This window comes from Arachis hypogaea, chromosome 10 (genome assembly GCF_003086295.3).
Source record: "Arachis hypogaea cultivar Tifrunner chromosome 10, arahy.Tifrunner.gnm2.J5K5, whole genome shotgun sequence".
Taxonomy (NCBI): Eukaryota; Viridiplantae; Streptophyta; class Magnoliopsida; order Fabales; family Fabaceae; genus Arachis; species Arachis hypogaea.
This window is the reverse complement of record NC_092045.1, coordinates 112,970,260-112,988,319: the sequence shown is the minus strand read 5'-3', so window position 1 is coordinate 112,988,319 and position 18,060 is coordinate 112,970,260. Positions and strand designations below refer to the sequence as shown.

General features: G+C 28.5%; 2 protein-coding genes across 2 annotated transcripts; both read right to left on the bottom strand.

Moving 5' to 3' along the window:
- Nucleotides 1-971: 971 nt before the first annotated feature.
- LOC112716703 (uncharacterized) lies at nucleotides 972-5,674 on the bottom strand. Its single transcript, XM_025768682.2, has 9 exons — nucleotides 5,400-5,674; nucleotides 4,588-5,082; nucleotides 4,396-4,497; nucleotides 4,184-4,265; nucleotides 4,043-4,062; nucleotides 3,874-3,934; nucleotides 2,806-2,885; nucleotides 1,343-1,450; nucleotides 972-1,262 (listed from the first exon to the last, which is right to left on the bottom strand). The coding sequence occupies exons 2-9, from the start codon at nucleotides 5,062-5,064 to the stop codon at nucleotides 1,200-1,202; spliced, it is 993 nt and encodes a 330-aa protein (XP_025624467.1). The 5' UTR covers nucleotides 5,065-5,082; nucleotides 5,400-5,674; the 3' UTR covers nucleotides 972-1,199.
- Nucleotides 5,675-10,728: 5,054 nt separating this feature from the next.
- LOC112716702 (wax ester synthase/diacylglycerol acyltransferase 4) lies at nucleotides 10,729-17,355 on the bottom strand. The gene is made up of 5 exons (XM_025768681.2): nucleotides 16,998-17,355; nucleotides 14,578-15,150; nucleotides 13,249-13,608; nucleotides 12,098-12,235; nucleotides 10,729-11,055 (listed from the first exon to the last, which is right to left on the bottom strand). The coding sequence occupies exons 1-5, from the start codon at nucleotides 17,190-17,192 to the stop codon at nucleotides 10,906-10,908; spliced, it is 1,416 nt and encodes a 471-aa protein (XP_025624466.1). The 5' UTR covers nucleotides 17,193-17,355; the 3' UTR covers nucleotides 10,729-10,905.
- Nucleotides 17,356-18,060: the final 705 nt, after the last annotated feature.

Below are 18,060 nucleotides of genomic sequence, written 5' to 3'. Positions count from 1 at the left end.
TAAATACCGTTCTGTCCAATATATGTGTTTGCTATGAAATATCAAAATAAAAATTGGCCAAGGTTTCTTCCATGATGTGGTTGAACTTCAACGTAAGCTGGTGACGTGACGTGACGTGTTAAACGGGTGAGCTAGCCTTAAAGTGACTCTCTGTGAACAATGACAGGCAACTAGCTCACAATGGTCTCAGAAGGTTGCAGTTCCACATAAATATGCATAATTTTGATTTTGATTCTTGAAATTTTATTTGGTTTTCGTTTCTCATTTTTTATTACAAAGTTTAGTCTTCTATTCTCTTAGATTTAACATGTTGTGAATTGTGATATTATAAGGGTAAAAAGATTCAAAAATTATTTGCAAGGATTAAAATATAACATTTTGGAATTTTAAAAATCTAATTCTAATTTAATTAGGATTAACTTTTAATTGTTAGGAAATGAATTACAATCTATCTTTCCACTGCTCAACAACAGTACAACCCCTACAGTCACCTGTCTCCTCCCAAAAACCAGTAGCTTGGCCAGTGATTTACCAAGAAGTTGTGTTCTCAGAAAGGAAATGATGAGTCTTAGGAGGTTGAAAACTTTAAATATCAATCTCGAGGGAGATAGTTTAGATTGTGCATTTTGTCATCATTTTTTGTTGTAAGTATAGCTTTTGTTGCTTTGGAACACAAAATAATGATTTTCAATGATTATATATTCATATAATTTGATTGCAAGTTTGCAACTACCATATCTGAAATGCTATTTTCTAATTAATTGTGATAATCCAATGCCCTGAAATTATCTATTAAAAAACTAAAAACATAAGAAAAAAATCTAGGGTATAGTTAGAGAAAAACATGACTTAGATGATCAACACCTAACAATCTACTGTCTGAACATTTCAGCTGAAGCCAGTGGTCATACACCTGTGGATGTTTTTCAGGATTCACACCATAGACCTCCACAAATATAAATAGGCAACTATTAAATTAATATCTCAAAAACTTATCAATTATCATGCTTGATTATCCAAAAAATACATCATGATAACAATATAATAAAAAACAAAAATATTAGTACACAGGCAGATGGATCTATAATAATGAACAAAATAAGAACTTCCTCCGCCAATACCAATTTTAAAATTTCAAAACTTTAGTCCCCATAATGATACATATATCTTAATGAGGGCCTTTATCATCTTCTACAACCTTAATCTTCATCTGAACTACTATCTTCAGATGCCCTTTCAACCTCATCTGAGACACTTTTATCCTGCAGGAAATGTTAAAAAATGAGTGCATAAATGCATAACAAAAGAATACACAATTAACTTGGTTACAAAAGATTCTTACTGGCATTTTGTCCCAATTCTTTAGTTTTGCACTTGTGAGCATATAATTGTCTTGTAACGGAGCCCAGGCAGGCTGTTCATCTTCTACCTTGCCTGTACGTGCATTCGCCTGAATAACAAGAACCAGGAAGTTCGATAATAAGCAACAGAAGGAAGAAAGCCACCTAGTACAAACATGTTTAACAACCCTAAATATGATTTATAGATCTAACAAGCCTTTGTCATTCCTCTTCAGAAAACATGAAAGCATTTAATAGCATATATACAAAGGTTTATCTTGCATACATCCATCAATGAAGAAAATATAGAAATTCATCTATATATTAATCAAGTTTGAGGCATGTCTAGAAGGAAGAAAAGGATAGACCAAGGAAATTATAGGAGCCCTCTACTTCCAGTGTCCACTCAGTATTCTGCTTAACGTTCCACTGCCTTTTCCCAATACAAATATCCCCCAAAATTCATATTTTCCAAGATTTTCCGTCTTACACAGCCATTCTCTGTCAACCCGGTAATTAGTTATGTAGAGTGAGACACAACCTGTTAACCTATCAACTTCTATCACAGGCTCACGTTTTCCCTTCTCATTAGAGGCTATGCTAAGTGTTATGATGCCCCAGCTTCATGATTGCAACTTAATCAAATTCATCCTTTAAGGCATCATTCCGATGATTGTATTTCATAACCTTAATAGCAACACCTAGAACAAAATACAATAATAAAAGTTCACTTATCATGATGGTAGCAAACCACATGAACACCATGTCACTTAACCAAATTCCATTGTCCTCCCCTCTCAATTATTTTCATCCTCTTCACTATAATACTATTTTTCATGGTTTTGGGAGGAGCAGCAATAGGGACAGGACTTCAAAAGCCTAGATACTAGCACCAAAACATGGAAATTCTTATGCATATTATTGTTTCAAGCAAAATTCCAGTAGGTGGTAAATCAGCACAGCATTATGTATACAAGAAAAGGAAGAATAGGGAATACAAGTAGGCCACTATCTTCCAAGTCCATTCAATATTCTGCCTAATATTCCATTTTCTTTCCCCATTACAGATCTTCCAAGATCTCTCTCCTTCCCACTCATTTGTTACCAATTCAGTATTTACCTAAGCTGAATGAACCCTATCCCCTTTCCCGATTTGCTTGTCATAGGAATGTGTTTTCCTTCCTTTTCAAAATTGAACTATATTACATCCCATAAAGAGGACAAATAATAATAATAATAATAATAATAATAATAATAATAATAACTTATTTTTTCCGGTTTGTCATAGTTGATGGTTTAATCCACCAAATGCAGTTTTCGATGGTTATTACCCGTTTTTCCATGTTATTAAGGCTGGAAAAAAATAGAACATAGGCTGCTTAATAATACCATGAAGTTATTTATCATAAAAATGAGCTTACGATTGAAAGTATAACCTAAAGGAGAAAAGGGCATAAGATGTCACCTTTGCTGAGGTGCCAGTTGCTGTAAACGATGGCTTCCCTAGCTCTGAAAAGAAGGCTGCTTTGGTCCGCTTTTTTATCTCTGGCAGCATACACACATTAGATAGTTATAATTGGACATGTCATAAAAAAAAATCATTGTCTACATGATGACTAAATTCACTGAAAACAATAAGCATGTGATTAATCATATTTCTTTACATTTTGACTTATTCAAAACTGAGGAATTTACTGGGAATAGAGTGACAGTTTCAAGACAGTACAAGCACTCCAATGTATATATCTATTAAGGTCTACTTCCATGAAGATGCCTCATGGAAGTAACCACCATCTATTAGTTATGTAAATCTGTCCCAGAAATGAACGGTTAGCATAAAAACTACTATCAAGCAAAATAGTTGTTAATGAACATTGTAACATACATAGCTGGATATATATTTGTATCATTGGAATAAAAAAATGATGCATACCAGGTGGTCACTAATAACAAGAGAATCACAAAATTACAAAGCTTTATGATTTTATGCTTTCTCTTTCAGTTTTATGCTCAATTCTAACCATAACTACATGTCTGGTTGCTTATTATAGTAAGAAATCTCATAAAGATGGACTCCCATCTGTGAGTTTTGCCACTCTGCAAATTAACGCTTACAGTTTATTGGTTGTAAACATTTTATCATTAGAAAACAGGGAAAGATTGTCAAATGTTTTAATTATTCCTCCTACGATAATGATACTCGAGCAGAGTAAGAATTTGCGATAAATGCTCATGTTAAAGCATGAAGTCATGATCGAGACTGGAATAACCTAATCAGATACAAATATATAAAAACAAAACACTGTAATTATAAAAAATAAAAAAAAAATGAAAACACAATTGCAAATGAGTTAATAAGATGGGAGTCACAATTTCCCTAGATAATATAAAAATAAAACAATTATCTCTGCCCCCAACAAAAAAAAAAAAGAAAAGATTTTTATTTATTTCCATGATTCAATTATCAGAACTACACATGAATTTTCATTTTTTAAGTCTCCTTTGTACACTCTTATGGCAATAAAAAGATTACCTTTTGCATCCTTAGTCCTTGAGGGGTCTAACCCTTTTTGAGCAGACTGTGCCTTGTTGACCTAAACAGGCATGCATCGAATCTCTGGTTAAATAATGATAAAGATACAGTGCATGAAAGAGATAGAAACATAATCAACAAAACCAAAGTTTGTGAAGTGAAAACTTACAGCATTGAACAACTTGACCACTGAAGGCAACACCAGGTCATCCGTTATCAAAAGTTATGAATCAGTATGAGGAAAATGAAAGTCATCAAAATAAAAAAGAAGCCATAACCCTGAATTTAAAAGAACAACCAATATGGTTACCTCCTTTGGTAGCAACACTTATTAAAAACTTTTCATGTGGAACCAAATAGTTAGCAGGTGTGACATGCCCCTTTTCTGCTAACTGTAACCAGCAATAAGAAGATTAATTACCAAATAGGGAAAATTTGAAGCAACACACTTAATATGTATATAAATTTTAAACCGAGGTCACATGACAATAAGATCATGGTCAACTTGAACTTTAAAATTACCTTCTGCTTTTCCTTTTTTGCCTCCCCCTTGGTCTCTCTCTCTGCTTCTTCCTCTGCAAGCTTGTCGGCAATAAGCTTCTTGTGCCCAGATAATATTGGACCCTACAGAGTTATCAAAGTCTTAGAAAACCACATTTGTAATGGTTTATGTAAATATAAACATGTTCTTTGATCACCTTGGTTCTAACTTACCAACAAGTCCTCGGAAACACTCTTATTTATAATATTCCTGAAAGCCATCTTAAATGCCCTAACCCCCTCGGTGAATTTCATAATTCCTGGCTGAACTACACCATCGTCTTCTCCTCCTTCATCCTCAGAAAATTCATTATCCTCATCAGTTGCATTCTTATTCCACCCTTTTCGTCCTCCTTCTGTTTTGCCCTCGTCTTCAGATGGCTCTTCACTATCTATCTCGTCCCCATTGTGTTTGTTGGTGGTAGTAGGTACACTGGCCTCATTTTCTTCTTCATCTTCATCATCATCATCAGAATTATACTCGCGTGCACGCTTGCGGAAGAGTTTCTTCATTTTCTTGTCTACTTTAACTTTCTTCTGTCCATGTGGTGGTGGCATCAACTTTGGCTTTTTCTTATGTCCTTGCTTTTTACCAAGCTTCCTCTTTCTTAAAAGTCCTCCAGACTCGCGCAATTGCATTACTTCAGCCATTCTCTTTTATGAATCAACCTAAATCATATAAGAAAAACTAGCCAATCATATAAGAAGACTGGAGCAAAATCAGCAGCAGCATCAACATAAGAAAATTAAAAACGAAAAAGAAAAAGAAAAATCTGCAACAAACAGCATCAGCAATAGCAGCAGGTAACAAGCAACAACACCAAAGCTCAATTCAGAACTAATTTTAATAATTTTCAAAGTATTAAAAAAAATCAGAACCACTGACTACAAGTAGCTTCACATTCATTCTTATGCATATCAAGCAACTGAAAATTTTTAAAACAAAAACAATCACTGTTGAAGAGAAAAAAAAAAAGAAAACCTACACGAGACGGAGTAGCTAGGAAAGGCAATGCCCGACGAGAGAGAAGAGCGGCGACCCTCGGCAACGGAGGTACGAAGAACGGCGACAGATTCACAACGATCGGTGGCCTCAGCAGTGTCTCCGGTGCAGAGAAACTGTAAAGATAGACATAGGAGAGATGAGGGTTGAGGTTTAGGGTTTTAATTTGTATAATTTAGGAGTGTACATGGCCGGTGAAACTGGGTTTGTGCCAACCTAAATCGGGTCTAAAACGAGTTAAATCGGATTTTTTAAAATTTAACAATAATTTATAAAACACTTATTTATAAAGAATAAATTTATGGAAAAGTCTAGCGAGTCAGCAATTTTATTGTATTTTGGCCAGCATGTAACCAGCAGAGAAAGATGAGTTATTGGATGAAATCTCACACTAATCTCACACCATTAAATCATCATTGATGGCTAGTTGATGGCTACTAATTACAAATGTTGCTGGCCTCCTAGCATTGCTCTAAATTTATTATCGGAAAAATTAATATTTATATTTAAATTTAAATTTGTTCATAAATTTTAATTTGATTTTTTATCTATCTTTTAATTGAACAAATGTAATTAAAAATAAGATAATAAGCTTATAATTAATATAATATAATATTAAAATTAAATTAAAACATATATATATATCTTTTTTAGTCTTTTTAGGGTGCACATGAGTCAGGTAAAGTCGTGTTTGACTTGACCTGAATCCGACTTTAAATAATGATCAAGTCTATTTTTAAAGATTATTACTCGATCCTAAACCTGATAAAATTACACCAAATTAGTTCCTAAAATATTTAAGTTCGGATCGAATTTTAAAACTAGATCGGATCATATACATCCTTAGTACAATTTTAGAACCATTATTTGCTATCTAAAATACTTTACAAATTAAAATATATTAAAATATAAATTTATCAATAGAAAATTTGTGCAATTATAACCATTTTTTATGACCAATTTAAAAAATAATTTTTTTTATTAATATGCATTATATGATTGAATGCAAGTATACACTAACAATATTTTAAATTCTTAAAGTACTTTAAATTTTAATTTATATTTTAACATCGATAAAATATTAAAAAATTGTTATAATTTATTTAAAATATAGTTTATATATTTTTATGCATAGCAAAAATTTTAAATTAATGTATTTATTATTTGTCTATCTTATTGTATTTTGTATGAGTATTTATGCATCATAGATGTCTATCAACTTATCTATTATATTTGTTATATTAATTTATTTATCTAAACTCCATATCAGTCAAAGGTTGGATAACGTTTAGATAATTTTTTATACTAATTTCAAATTCTTGTTGTCCTCTTTATTAGTTTGCAAATAGTATATAAATTATTAATCAATAGTCTATCGTTATACTCGTTAATCTTTGTTATAAGAAATGTACCTACTTTAAAATTGACGAGCTTTAATTAAGTTTAAGGCCGAAGTTTTTTTTTTTTTGTCAGGTGAATTCGACAACTCCAATCTTAAATACTTTAAATGGATTAGACAACTAATTTTTTCTCTTCTCAGATGTAATCGATAGGAGTTGAATTCGAGATCTTTGAAATGGGGAGGGAAATAAGGTTCATTGACAGGTTGAAGTTTTTTTTTTTTTTGGACTTAGTTCTGGGCCAGATAGCCAACCCAGCCCAAAGCAACAGAAGCTATTAGTTCTCCACCCCAACCCATTCCATAGCCCGACCCGGTATCAACCCGCCCTGATACGCTTGAGCTTGATCTTCTTCCTTCCTCGTGCCGAGATCTCCACTACTATGCTCTTCATCCTCAGCTATGCTGCATGTTCCTGATTCCAAGCTCTTCCTTTCCCCATGCCATTGCCCTCCATGATTATGAGGATTTCGCTTCCAATTGTGGCCGTTGGTGCGCCTCCCCGCTGCTGTCCCTTCCGGACCTACCTTCCCGATCCTCTCGCCATACACCCTTCCGTGTGCCGCTTCGCATGGCTTCCATCCCGATCCTCTCGCCATACACCCTTCCGTGTGCCGCTTCGCATTCGTTGGGCTTCCATCGGATCTGCCCTGAATCCCCTGGCACTACGTATTCTGTCGATAGCTACCCCAACCTTGGCCTAACGCACTCAACATCACTGCCCGATCCGTTGAGCCTCCTCCTCGGTCCGTTTTTCCTATGCCAATGGCTTCGTTGTGGTTATTGATGACTCGTTGGTGTTCTACTGTGAGTCGATTCTGCTCCTTGTCATCCTCTAGTGACTTATCTCGGGCTTCTGTTTCCACCCTCTCAGGTAGTCTCTTCTCCATTCGCCTTTCTTGATTGCTTGTTGAGCCGGGAACCATATTGACTTGAATATGTATACCTTGATGCTGTATACCTTGATCGTGCTGAATTGCTGCGAAACTTGCTTCTGTTCTGATTATATTCCTAACGTGAGCAGGCAGATTCATTGTCCATTGTCTCCCCAAGTCATTTTCCGCTGCCATCACTACTAGTTAATGAGCTAGTTTGTTGCCATCCTTTGGAGTCTAGGTATCTCCTACATCTAAAGCCTCTTCTAGCAATTGGAGAATGTCACGGAAGATTGCATCCGCCTCCGCTATAGGCATTTTTGACTTGATTGCCTATGCATTTGGGGTATCTATAATTTGATTGGAACCCCAAATTTTATTGTCCTCACAAAATAAAATTCCTTTTTTTGTTTGCACCAGGATATCCATTGGATTGGAAGCCCAATGACTAATTCCTCGGGTACTGCAGAGGCAAAGTGGGCGATCCTCCCAAACAAGCAAGCTTCATTCCCATCCTCCAATGAGTATCGAACCCGAGAGAGATGATTAAGGGACACAGACCCTCATCCATTTGTGCCAACTTACGTTGATCACAAAATAAAATTCTACTTAACAAAAACTACACAAACGTAAATTTTATCTATAAAGGCAACTAGTTAGGCCCATCAATCTTTTTTCTTTTCGGTCATCAGACATCCAAAATAACAAATTTTGACCTACACCAAAAAAGATAGAGTTTTGATTGACTACCAAAAAAATAAAATTTTAAAAAACCAATCTGATTGATTAGTTAGTCTGGTAATTAATTCAGTATTCCGCTTAAATAAATATTAGAGTTTAAATTCTATCTTGTGCGTATAATAATTTATTGACCAATAATAAATTTTAAATAGAGCTTCGATCCACACCTCAGTTCGATACTCGACAACAGTGAATAATTTGAATAATTTATTTTTAATTAGTTGGTGTTACTAATATAAAATTTTTGAAATAAAGTTATTATAATATTTTTTAATATCTTTAAAGTTCTTTTCACTAAAATAAATTGATTAGTAATTCAACATGAACTTTAGAAAATAAACTTCTTAAAATAACCAATGCTACGGATTTTATGAAGTCATTGGTAATTTTAAATGAATATTTGTCTTCTTATTTCGATATTATGGGTTATTGGTGATAAAAATGTACATTTAAATATAGTCATAAAAAAACATTTAAATATATAAATTCATATGTATTTTATTTTTTAATATTTATATTGACAACAAATAAAGCTGTAACTAAACTAGAAGTCTAAAAGTAACAAATATTACATTGACTCCTTCCAAGGCATATGTTACTTTGGACACTATATTTTAATTAGAATAATATTGCTTTATACCTGAGAACAAAATAAATTAAAAAATTATTACAAATCTTTTTTGAATTATATTAGTAAAACACTATTACAGTTAAGATATTATCTTTTAAATTTTTAAATTAAACAACTTAAAAGAATATTGAAAAGTATTTTAATAATTTTATTCTAAATAATTATTTAAATTAATCTCTTATATTTTTAAAATTAGATACTTTAATCTCTTAACTTTTGAAATATACAAAAAAATTATGTTTAACTTTAGCAGACAAATTAATTTCTAATCTAATTTTTCCATCAGAAGATGTGGCTGACTGGTTCTTTACATTTATTTAGAATATCTTATTAGAACGCAATAATAGAATTTTCAACAATAAAGAAGTAAATGTTGAGATCATACAAAATAAAACGTTTTTGAGCTATAAAGAGTGAATTAGTGTTGATCTTGCTATTGTTAATGATAATGTCAGAAATGACAGAAGATTGATCATCTTTGTATTTAGATTTAATTTTTATATATATCTATTTTATGTTCCACTTTCATGTATTGAGTTTACTTTGTTTTAAAAAAAAAAAATCGATGACACAAAGGCTTGGACTAACATACATGACAATTAATTGTCCATGTATGTAGACAAGACAAAATAATTCTTAGACTCTGCTATAAAACTGTACCATTTTAAAGATCTCTAAACGCAATGTTTGATGAATATCCCTTTTGTTTTTTCTCTATGTATAACACTATAACGAAAAACTCTAGACTTCATTTTCTTTCTTTTTTATTTTAAGATAAATATAGTGACTGAAATTATTAAAATATCTCATTTATAGTTCAATGTTAAAATAAAATCCTAACCCTTGTTTTCATCCACCTCTTTCTCCTTAACCCTCTGCGGGAACTATGTATGAACAGTGTATCCAACTTTCATTTAATTCCGTCACTGAAAGTATTTTATAAATAAAATATTATTATTTCAATTTTTATCTCTAAAAATTTCAGTTATTTATGTTTTATAAAAATTTCAGTCATTTATGTTTTTTTATTTTCTAAAAGTATTAAAGATACTTAAATTTTGTCTCAACTGAAATTTTAATTTAAGTCTCTAATTAACAAACACAATATTAATAAGTTTTAGTCCTCTAATCTCAATTTTAGTATCCCATATCAAATATCATATTATATTGTCTAAAATTAAAAGTATAATATCTCTTATAAATATGAGACAATTCTTATTTCTTGAGCTAATTTTTGAGACAAATTAGATCCACTTAATTTCTTATAAAGATAAAGCATTTTTTAACTATACAATTTTTTAAAAATTTTAAAAATATTAGTAGTATTTAATGTTGCTCAATTTTATTCACAGTAAATCTATTTTTATATTATAAGTTTATTCTGTTTTATTTTTCTCTTTACGTATAAAAATAAAATTGAACCAAATTAAATAACAGAAATATTTCGTAACATTTTAAAATTTTAAGAATAAAAACATACTTTACTTAAAAATTAATTAGCTAGTATCTTTAATATACCATTGATTATTTAAAATTTGAGATATATTTCTCTTCAAATGTTCAACGTAGAAAAGCTAATGGTTGGTTTCTGATGAAGATATACATATATTACTGCATGGAAGATCTTTCAATAAGAGAAATTGGTTTGACTTGAGGAGCCACATTCTTTGTTGCATATAATGTAATATTTTACTTATTCTTCTCTAATAGATATTCATCTCACATACAAATCAAGAATTACAAACAAATTTGAACCAATTTTAATTGAAAAAAATATATAAATTGCATATCAATATAGAAATATTGTGGATCGGAGCTTCATCATGCATGTCTTTCTCTGATTTTACGTAGAAATATTTCTTGCTGCTGAAATTATCATCTCAAGAGATTTTTCCATACACAATTTGAATTTTTCCTTGTCCATAAACCCCTTTTCCAATCCAAATGCAATTCTTAGCTTCCCGATGTAGCTCATGATAGTTATGGTGAGACTCTGCAAGTCCATGTCCAACAATATAATCAAACATAAATGTACATTAAAAATAAGCTAATTTAATAAACTTATCATGGTATATTCAAAAATCGGTTATATGTATAAAATATATGTTATTACAAATTAAAATGTGTTATGGTACATATACTTATTTACAAATGCATAAGAACTAATTTGGTAATTAATTTTTTATGGCTCATCTTTAAATATTTTTTATTACGTAAGGATTAAAGAGTGTTGTACTCTTTGTTAATTAAATAAATCTTAATTTTTTCATTTATCATGTTTTATATCAACAATTCAAATTTGGAATTTAAGATTTAAGATTTATAATTAAAGATCTAAAATTTATAATTTAAGATTTAAAATTTAGAATTTAGAATTTATGATTTAAGGTCTAAAATTCAGAATTTATAATTTATAATTTATAATTTAAACTTTATATTCAAAAAGTATTACGTTATCTATTTTTTTAGAGTGCATTAGTATTTATTTATTTTTAATAAAATTTAATTTTAATATATTATTAATATAAAAATAAATTTATATGTATATTTAATTACGTAATATTATATTTAAAAAATAATTATTTTAAATATTAATTAAGTAAATAATTATCTAAAATATATATATATATATAATTAAATGATGGTGTAAAATTAGTATATTAAAACTAAACTCTTTTAATTATCAATATAGACTTTGTAGGTAAACCAATAAATTCCACAACCTCCCGTCCCCCATGCCCCATGCCCCAAAAAAAAAAAAAAAAAAAAAACTTAAATAAAATAGTTACAGAGACATTGATGGATACCACCAACTATGATGTACAATTCGGTGGCAACTAAATTGAGGGGGGTCATAATTAATTGGGAAGAACTTATGATAGGGGGAAAAGCCAATAACAATAAAGTGAACGTGATGGTCCTTGTCACATCACATTTATATATAAACATTGCGTCCTTTTTTAATTTATTTTCCAGCGGAGGAAAAGAAAGGTAAAAGATATTTTCTATTAATAAATACTACATTTATGACATACCTCTGGTGGACCAACTACCATAAAATATAAACCTTTGATTGGATGATTAGCCAAAGCCATTTGTTCCACTGGCCCAATGATGCTTGAAACAGTGGTGCTTGAGTTCCTCAGTGTGCTATGCACGTATCTAGCCGCAGCCTGAAATTATAACCCCAATACAATAATAGAAATAATTTTTTTTCCCTTCAATATCTTTTTCATGTTGGAAACATTTTGTTACTGCCAAACAAATTTATCCAACCAAAAAAGTATTGCGGCATGTTGTGACAAAGAGTAGGTGAAGACTCAAGGCTTATGTAGTTATGTGCCGTTGTTTTTACGTAAAATTAAAAATTAAAAATTGTTATATAATTATTTATTAAATTAAATATTAATTTTAAATAATTTCATGTGAATTGTTATAAAAAACTTTACAACTTTTTAATTGCAGGTAAAAGTTTATGTCAGCAACAATTTTTGTTGTGATAATCAATTTTTTAGATTAAATTATATGTATTATATCAATCTATCACTAATAATTCTCTAACTGTATTTTTTTTTTTGGTGCTACAAATGGTGGTCTTATTCAACTTGTATATAGAAATACTTCTCATGAGATGTGTATGAATTTATTAATTCTACTGTTTAAACAGTTCAGTTTAATAAAGTCTCTCAAACAATACGTACCATAATTCTCTGTTTAATTTTGTACAAGTCACGTGATTCCATAATTTTCTTTGGCTTGATTACCAATTTATAGTTTTACACTACGGTCATACTAAATATATACTAAAATCAGTTATTAAAATTAATAATTTTTTTTAAATTTAGAAACAAATTTTACATATATTTTTTCTATTTATTGATTTTTTTTAAATTAAGAACAAATTCTAATCCTTTTATCAAAATAATTCAGATATTATAAAATATTAAAAAAACTAAAACTAAAACAGTTAAACAGTAATAAATAAAGTAAAAACTCAGGTGCAGTCGACTTCACGTGATAATAATTGAGAGCCGTTAAATGATTTAATTTGACTGATTTGACTAAATTTTTATCTAATGATTCTCAATTATTAACTTCACGTGAAGTCAACTGCACCCAAGTTTTCACCAAAAGATGAATAGTTATATAATTTTTTATAAAGAAGAACATGAATTGTTGTTACTACCTCAGAGCCCCTGAGTCTCTTGACCATATTTAAGAACATGGCAGTAAGATGAGTAGCCCAAGAACTTTTCTTTCTAGTAATCTCTTTCTGAGCCTCCCATATGAACTCAAGTGGGTTTGCATATTTGGAATCACTTAATTCTGGAATTGGAACATGCAAGAATGCAAATCTGTTCCCCCACGAAGCACCATTGTTGTTACTCTTTTCAACCATTTCCTTAACAGATTTGTATCCTCTTATGTTTCTTGTATTGAACAAAACAAGTGCTGTGGACTGAGAATTTCTTGATTTCAGATCAATGTCTTGCATGTACAGTCGAATGCCCAAGAAAATTAAGCCAGCTAGCACGTCGTTTATGCTCTATAATTTGATTAAAAAAAAATAATGTATTATATTGCAATAAGTATATACTAAAATCAACCACTAAAATCAGTCATTAAAATAAAATATATGTTAAAATATAAAATATACATTAAAAATAAATTAAATAACACATATATTTATAATTTTATATACAAATACATGATAACTGATTTTGATGTATAAATAATATTTTTTATTATATTATCAGTCCAATAAAAATATATGTAAATGTGCGCATATTTCAATTGTCCTTTTTAAAAAAGTGATTTTATAAATTAGAATCTCTTATAAATTATATTGTAAAGTGATTTTATTAAAATTTATATAAAAAATAATTATGTTATACATAGATATTAGAAATTCCTATACATCAGTCAACTATATAAAAATATAAAGTTTACTAAAAATTTATTTTTAATTAAATTTTTATAATTTTTTTATTGTTGCATGAAGACACTAAACAACTTCATCTTAACAAAATAGTAGCATATTGATAATAATTTTTTTAAAATAATATAAAATAACAATTTATAAAAAAGCACACAAAATGTGTTTAATTTTTATTTTCACTTTTAGTTTTTTTTTAGAATTTTATGAAAGAAAAATTATTTGGAAAGGAAAAACATAATTTTATTGGTTCTATTTTTTCACTAATTTTAAAAACATAGACTATTAAAAATAAAAGAAAAATAAAAATACAAACAAATTAAAATGCACACTAAGATATTATAGCCTTGTAATAGCATTATTGAAAATGATGAAAACTCAGGTACAGTCAATTTTACGTAAAGTTGATAGTTGAGAATCGTTAAATAAAAATTTAGTCAAATTAGTCAAATCATCTAACAGTTTTCAACTATCAACTTTATGTAAAATCGACTTTATCTTAGTTTTTACCATGAAAAATATTATGAAGTATAAATTAAAAGTATATTGAGGATATATATATTAATTTGACATACATACCACTCCAAGTAGAGATTTGACTTCTTTGATGTGGTCAAATGAAAAAGTGACACTTGAGATGGTAACTTGCCTAAGCATTTTGTCTTCACCACAAGACCTAATTGGTGTGTGATCATCTTCAACCAAGCTACTTTTTAATATGCTCCATCCAAAATCAGACATAGAGTGGAATGCAGAGGAGAAAATATTATTTTTGAAAATTGTTGAAGATTTGGGTAATAATTTTTTGTTACTTGAAGGGAGTGTGAATGGAAGATTAGGGTTATCAAGTCTTTGCAAGCATGAAAGAAGAGCACCCATTAGAGAGTAACCATCACCAAGTGCATGGTGAAGTTTGAACACCAATGTGCCAGCTGCATTTCTTGTTGGGTATTTGATTATGTGAATTTCCCAAAGTGGCCTATTCTGTGGTAAATATTCCATTGCTATTTTGGACATATATTCATCAACATCTTCATCATATAATAATAATGATGATGATGATTTTTCATTGGAAAAATTGGGTACCTTTATGTGATCCTCTAGCTTCACTTCAACCTTCATCCATTTTTTCTCTCCATTTTTGTCCCTTGTCTATTCATCATTTTCACAATTTCATTCATCATTAGTTTAAATGTTAAAAATATTAAATATAAAAAAAAAGTCTAGATTTTGAAATGTAATACACGTTTTGGCCCCATTTTCTAAATAAAAATAAAATTTCAACTTAAAAATATTTTGTGTATTGTTTTAGAAGAATTCATACAAGAAAAATATCTTTAAATTAAAAGAATTTAATTTTGATGCATTAATAATATAAAATATTTTATACAGTAATTAAATTATATTTATTTTTTAGATGACTATTTAGGTAATTAAATGTGTTGTTATTTAATTATATGCATATATAAAATTATTTTACAGTGTATCAAAAATAAATTTTTAAACAAAATCATAAATTATATATATAAAGAGTTGATCATGGAAATGGGATCTAAAAATGTGTGGTTGAGACCTATTTGAAGAGTTAGAACTATTAAGAACCGGCGTATTAATGAGAAGAGATCCATCATCCATAATAGGAGATTTGTAAGGACCATTGCATTCAATAGTACAATAACATAATAGTCATGCATATTTATGGCAGGACTATGCATGCATCTTCACACGCAATTAAAAATCATTTAAATGAATGTAGGTATAAAATTACTGAAAATTTTTGAAGTGGGTCGTCGTAACCGTGTTTAAGTGATTTTTAATCGTTGATCTTAATTATAAAAAAATATATAATATATAATTAAAATTAACGGTTAAAAATTACTGATACATTAATATAACGGTACATTTAAAAATCTTTCAAAATTACTAACACTATCAATCATTGTGTTTCACACATTTTAATATTTATTTTATACAAATAATTAATTAAATAACTTATTTTTTAGGTTAAAATTTATTGTTTTTTACTATCATTTAACTATCAATTTAATTTTTTTATTCAGCTCCTTAATCTAGTAATCTAAAAATATATTTTATTCTATATTTTTAAATATTAATAACTAACTTATAATAAAATGTAATAAATTTTGATAATTTTCTAAAATTCTTCTATAATATCTATAAACTAAATGCTTACCAGAAAAAAAATGTATTAAAAGTTTAAAATATGGTTGTCTAATGAAAATAAAAAAAAACTACCTTTTTTCAATAATCTAAATTTCTAACTTTTTTGTTGGCTACTTCTATCTCATTAATAGTATCTACATTCTAACTTTGATGACTTATATTTAAACACAACATATCTGGCCGTTACTTAGAAAATCCCAATATAGCACACATGCATTTTCAATTCTCAATACAATTATGGTTAAATAATATATACTAAAATTAGCAACTAAAATAAGTTGTTAATATAAAATATATATTAAAATATAAAATATATATTAAAAATAAGTTAAACAACACATATTTATATATAAATATATAATAATTAATTTTAATAGTTAATTGTAGTGTATATATAATATTTTGGTTCTTCGTATTATTAATATACCGCGCACTCTGATATTAAATTCTCAATATTAATAAGAAAAAATAAAATAAAAGAACATATATCAAAAAGAAAAAGCATAAGATACTAACATATTATTTGTCAATTTATTGTTAATAATAATTAATTATTATATTATAAATATATATATAAAAAAACACATCTAGAAAATATATCTATAAAGACATTTTTATTAAATGCAACTATAAAAAAAATATTTTTATTAGACACATCTATAAAGATACTTCCATTAAATACAGTTATAAATAAGAATTGGTAGAAATCGACAGAAATACTATTGGTAACGTAGCGGGATTGTATTATAAATCAGAGGAGGGAGAGGGTAGCAAAATTAAGAAATTAAAACAAATATATATTATTATATATATACCATGATGGAAGAGAAGCGTGTGTTGATGGGGAGAAAAACATGTTGAAGTAGTGAAAGTGTGTGGCTATCATCGATTGGAACATCAGATTCCAAGACACCAAGAATGTAAACACACAATGAAGTGCTGTTCAAGTATTGCCCAGTTGGACTCACAGGCTCTGCTGGAATTTCTTCCTCATCAAAATCATTTTTCATACTTGTTCCTCTGTATTTTTGTAACTGCCTATTAGCTAGTGTAGCTATAGATTATAGTATTGTATTATTCAGATTGTGGTGTTCAGTTCATGAAAATGGCTACATATAAATAAAGAATATTAGAAGCTAGAAAAGAGAATGGTTGACATTTATTAATTCTCCGGTTTGTTTGGTGGACACTAATTAATGCTCACATTCACACAGCTATGACCTTCTATACCTATCCATCACCAGGGTCCCATATCAATACTATTAATAAAAAAAATCATGAATAAATTGTGTTTATAGATATTAAATTAATATATTTTATATCAAAAAATATAAAAATATTAATAAGTAATATAATTTATTTTTTATTTTTTATAGTTTTTATTAATTTTTTATAATTATAATTTTTATTATTATCAATTTTTTAAAAAATTTTAAATAAAAACATGATAATAAATTAAAATTTTATAATTTATTTTAGTTTATTACCAAGTAAAATAAAAAAATATTAATATTATATCTCTGTTATTTATGTCCTATATTCAATATCTTATCTTATTTTTAAAACCAAACACAACCCTACATACGTGTATATATATATAATACTATATATATACGGATAATTTTTTTGTCAACTAAATTAGTTTAATATTAACAAAAATTATTTTCATTTCTCTCGTTTACTCAAATTTTATTGTTTAACTTAATTAGACTTGATTAATAAATAATTTTACATGTATAACATTTCTCCAATTAAAATTAAGGTCACATATTTTATTATTTTATAATACTTTTTAATTTAATTGCACCTTTTAATTTAACTTTTTTTAATTAAAAAATATCGTCATGATAAAAAAATATTAAATTAACTACATTTTCA

Bases quoted from the DNA above. Each gene is read 5' to 3' on its own strand.
- LOC112716703 (XM_025768682.2), bottom strand. From the start codon at position 5,064: ATGGCTGAAGTAATGCAATTGCGCGAGTCTGGAGGACTTTTAAGAAAG. The intron at 2,886-3,873 runs GTAATCTTTTTA...GTATGCTGCCAG, and splicing joins AAGGACTAAGGATGCAAAAG to AGATAAAAAAGCGGACCAAA. The intron at 1,451-2,805 runs GTGACATCTTAT...CTTGTTATTCAG, and splicing joins CAACTGGCACCTCAGCAAAG to GCGAATGCACGTACAGGCAA.
- LOC112716702 (XM_025768681.2), bottom strand. From the start codon at position 17,192: ATGAAAAATGATTTTGATGAGGAAGAAATTCCAGCAGAGCCTGTGAGT. The intron at 15,151-16,997 runs GTATATATATAA...AATGATGAATAG, and splicing joins CACGCTTCTCTTCCATCATG to ACAAGGGACAAAAATGGAGA. The intron at 12,236-13,248 runs GTAGTAACAACA...TTATAATTTCAG, and splicing joins AGAGACTCAGGGGCTCTGAG to GCTGCGGCTAGATACGTGCA.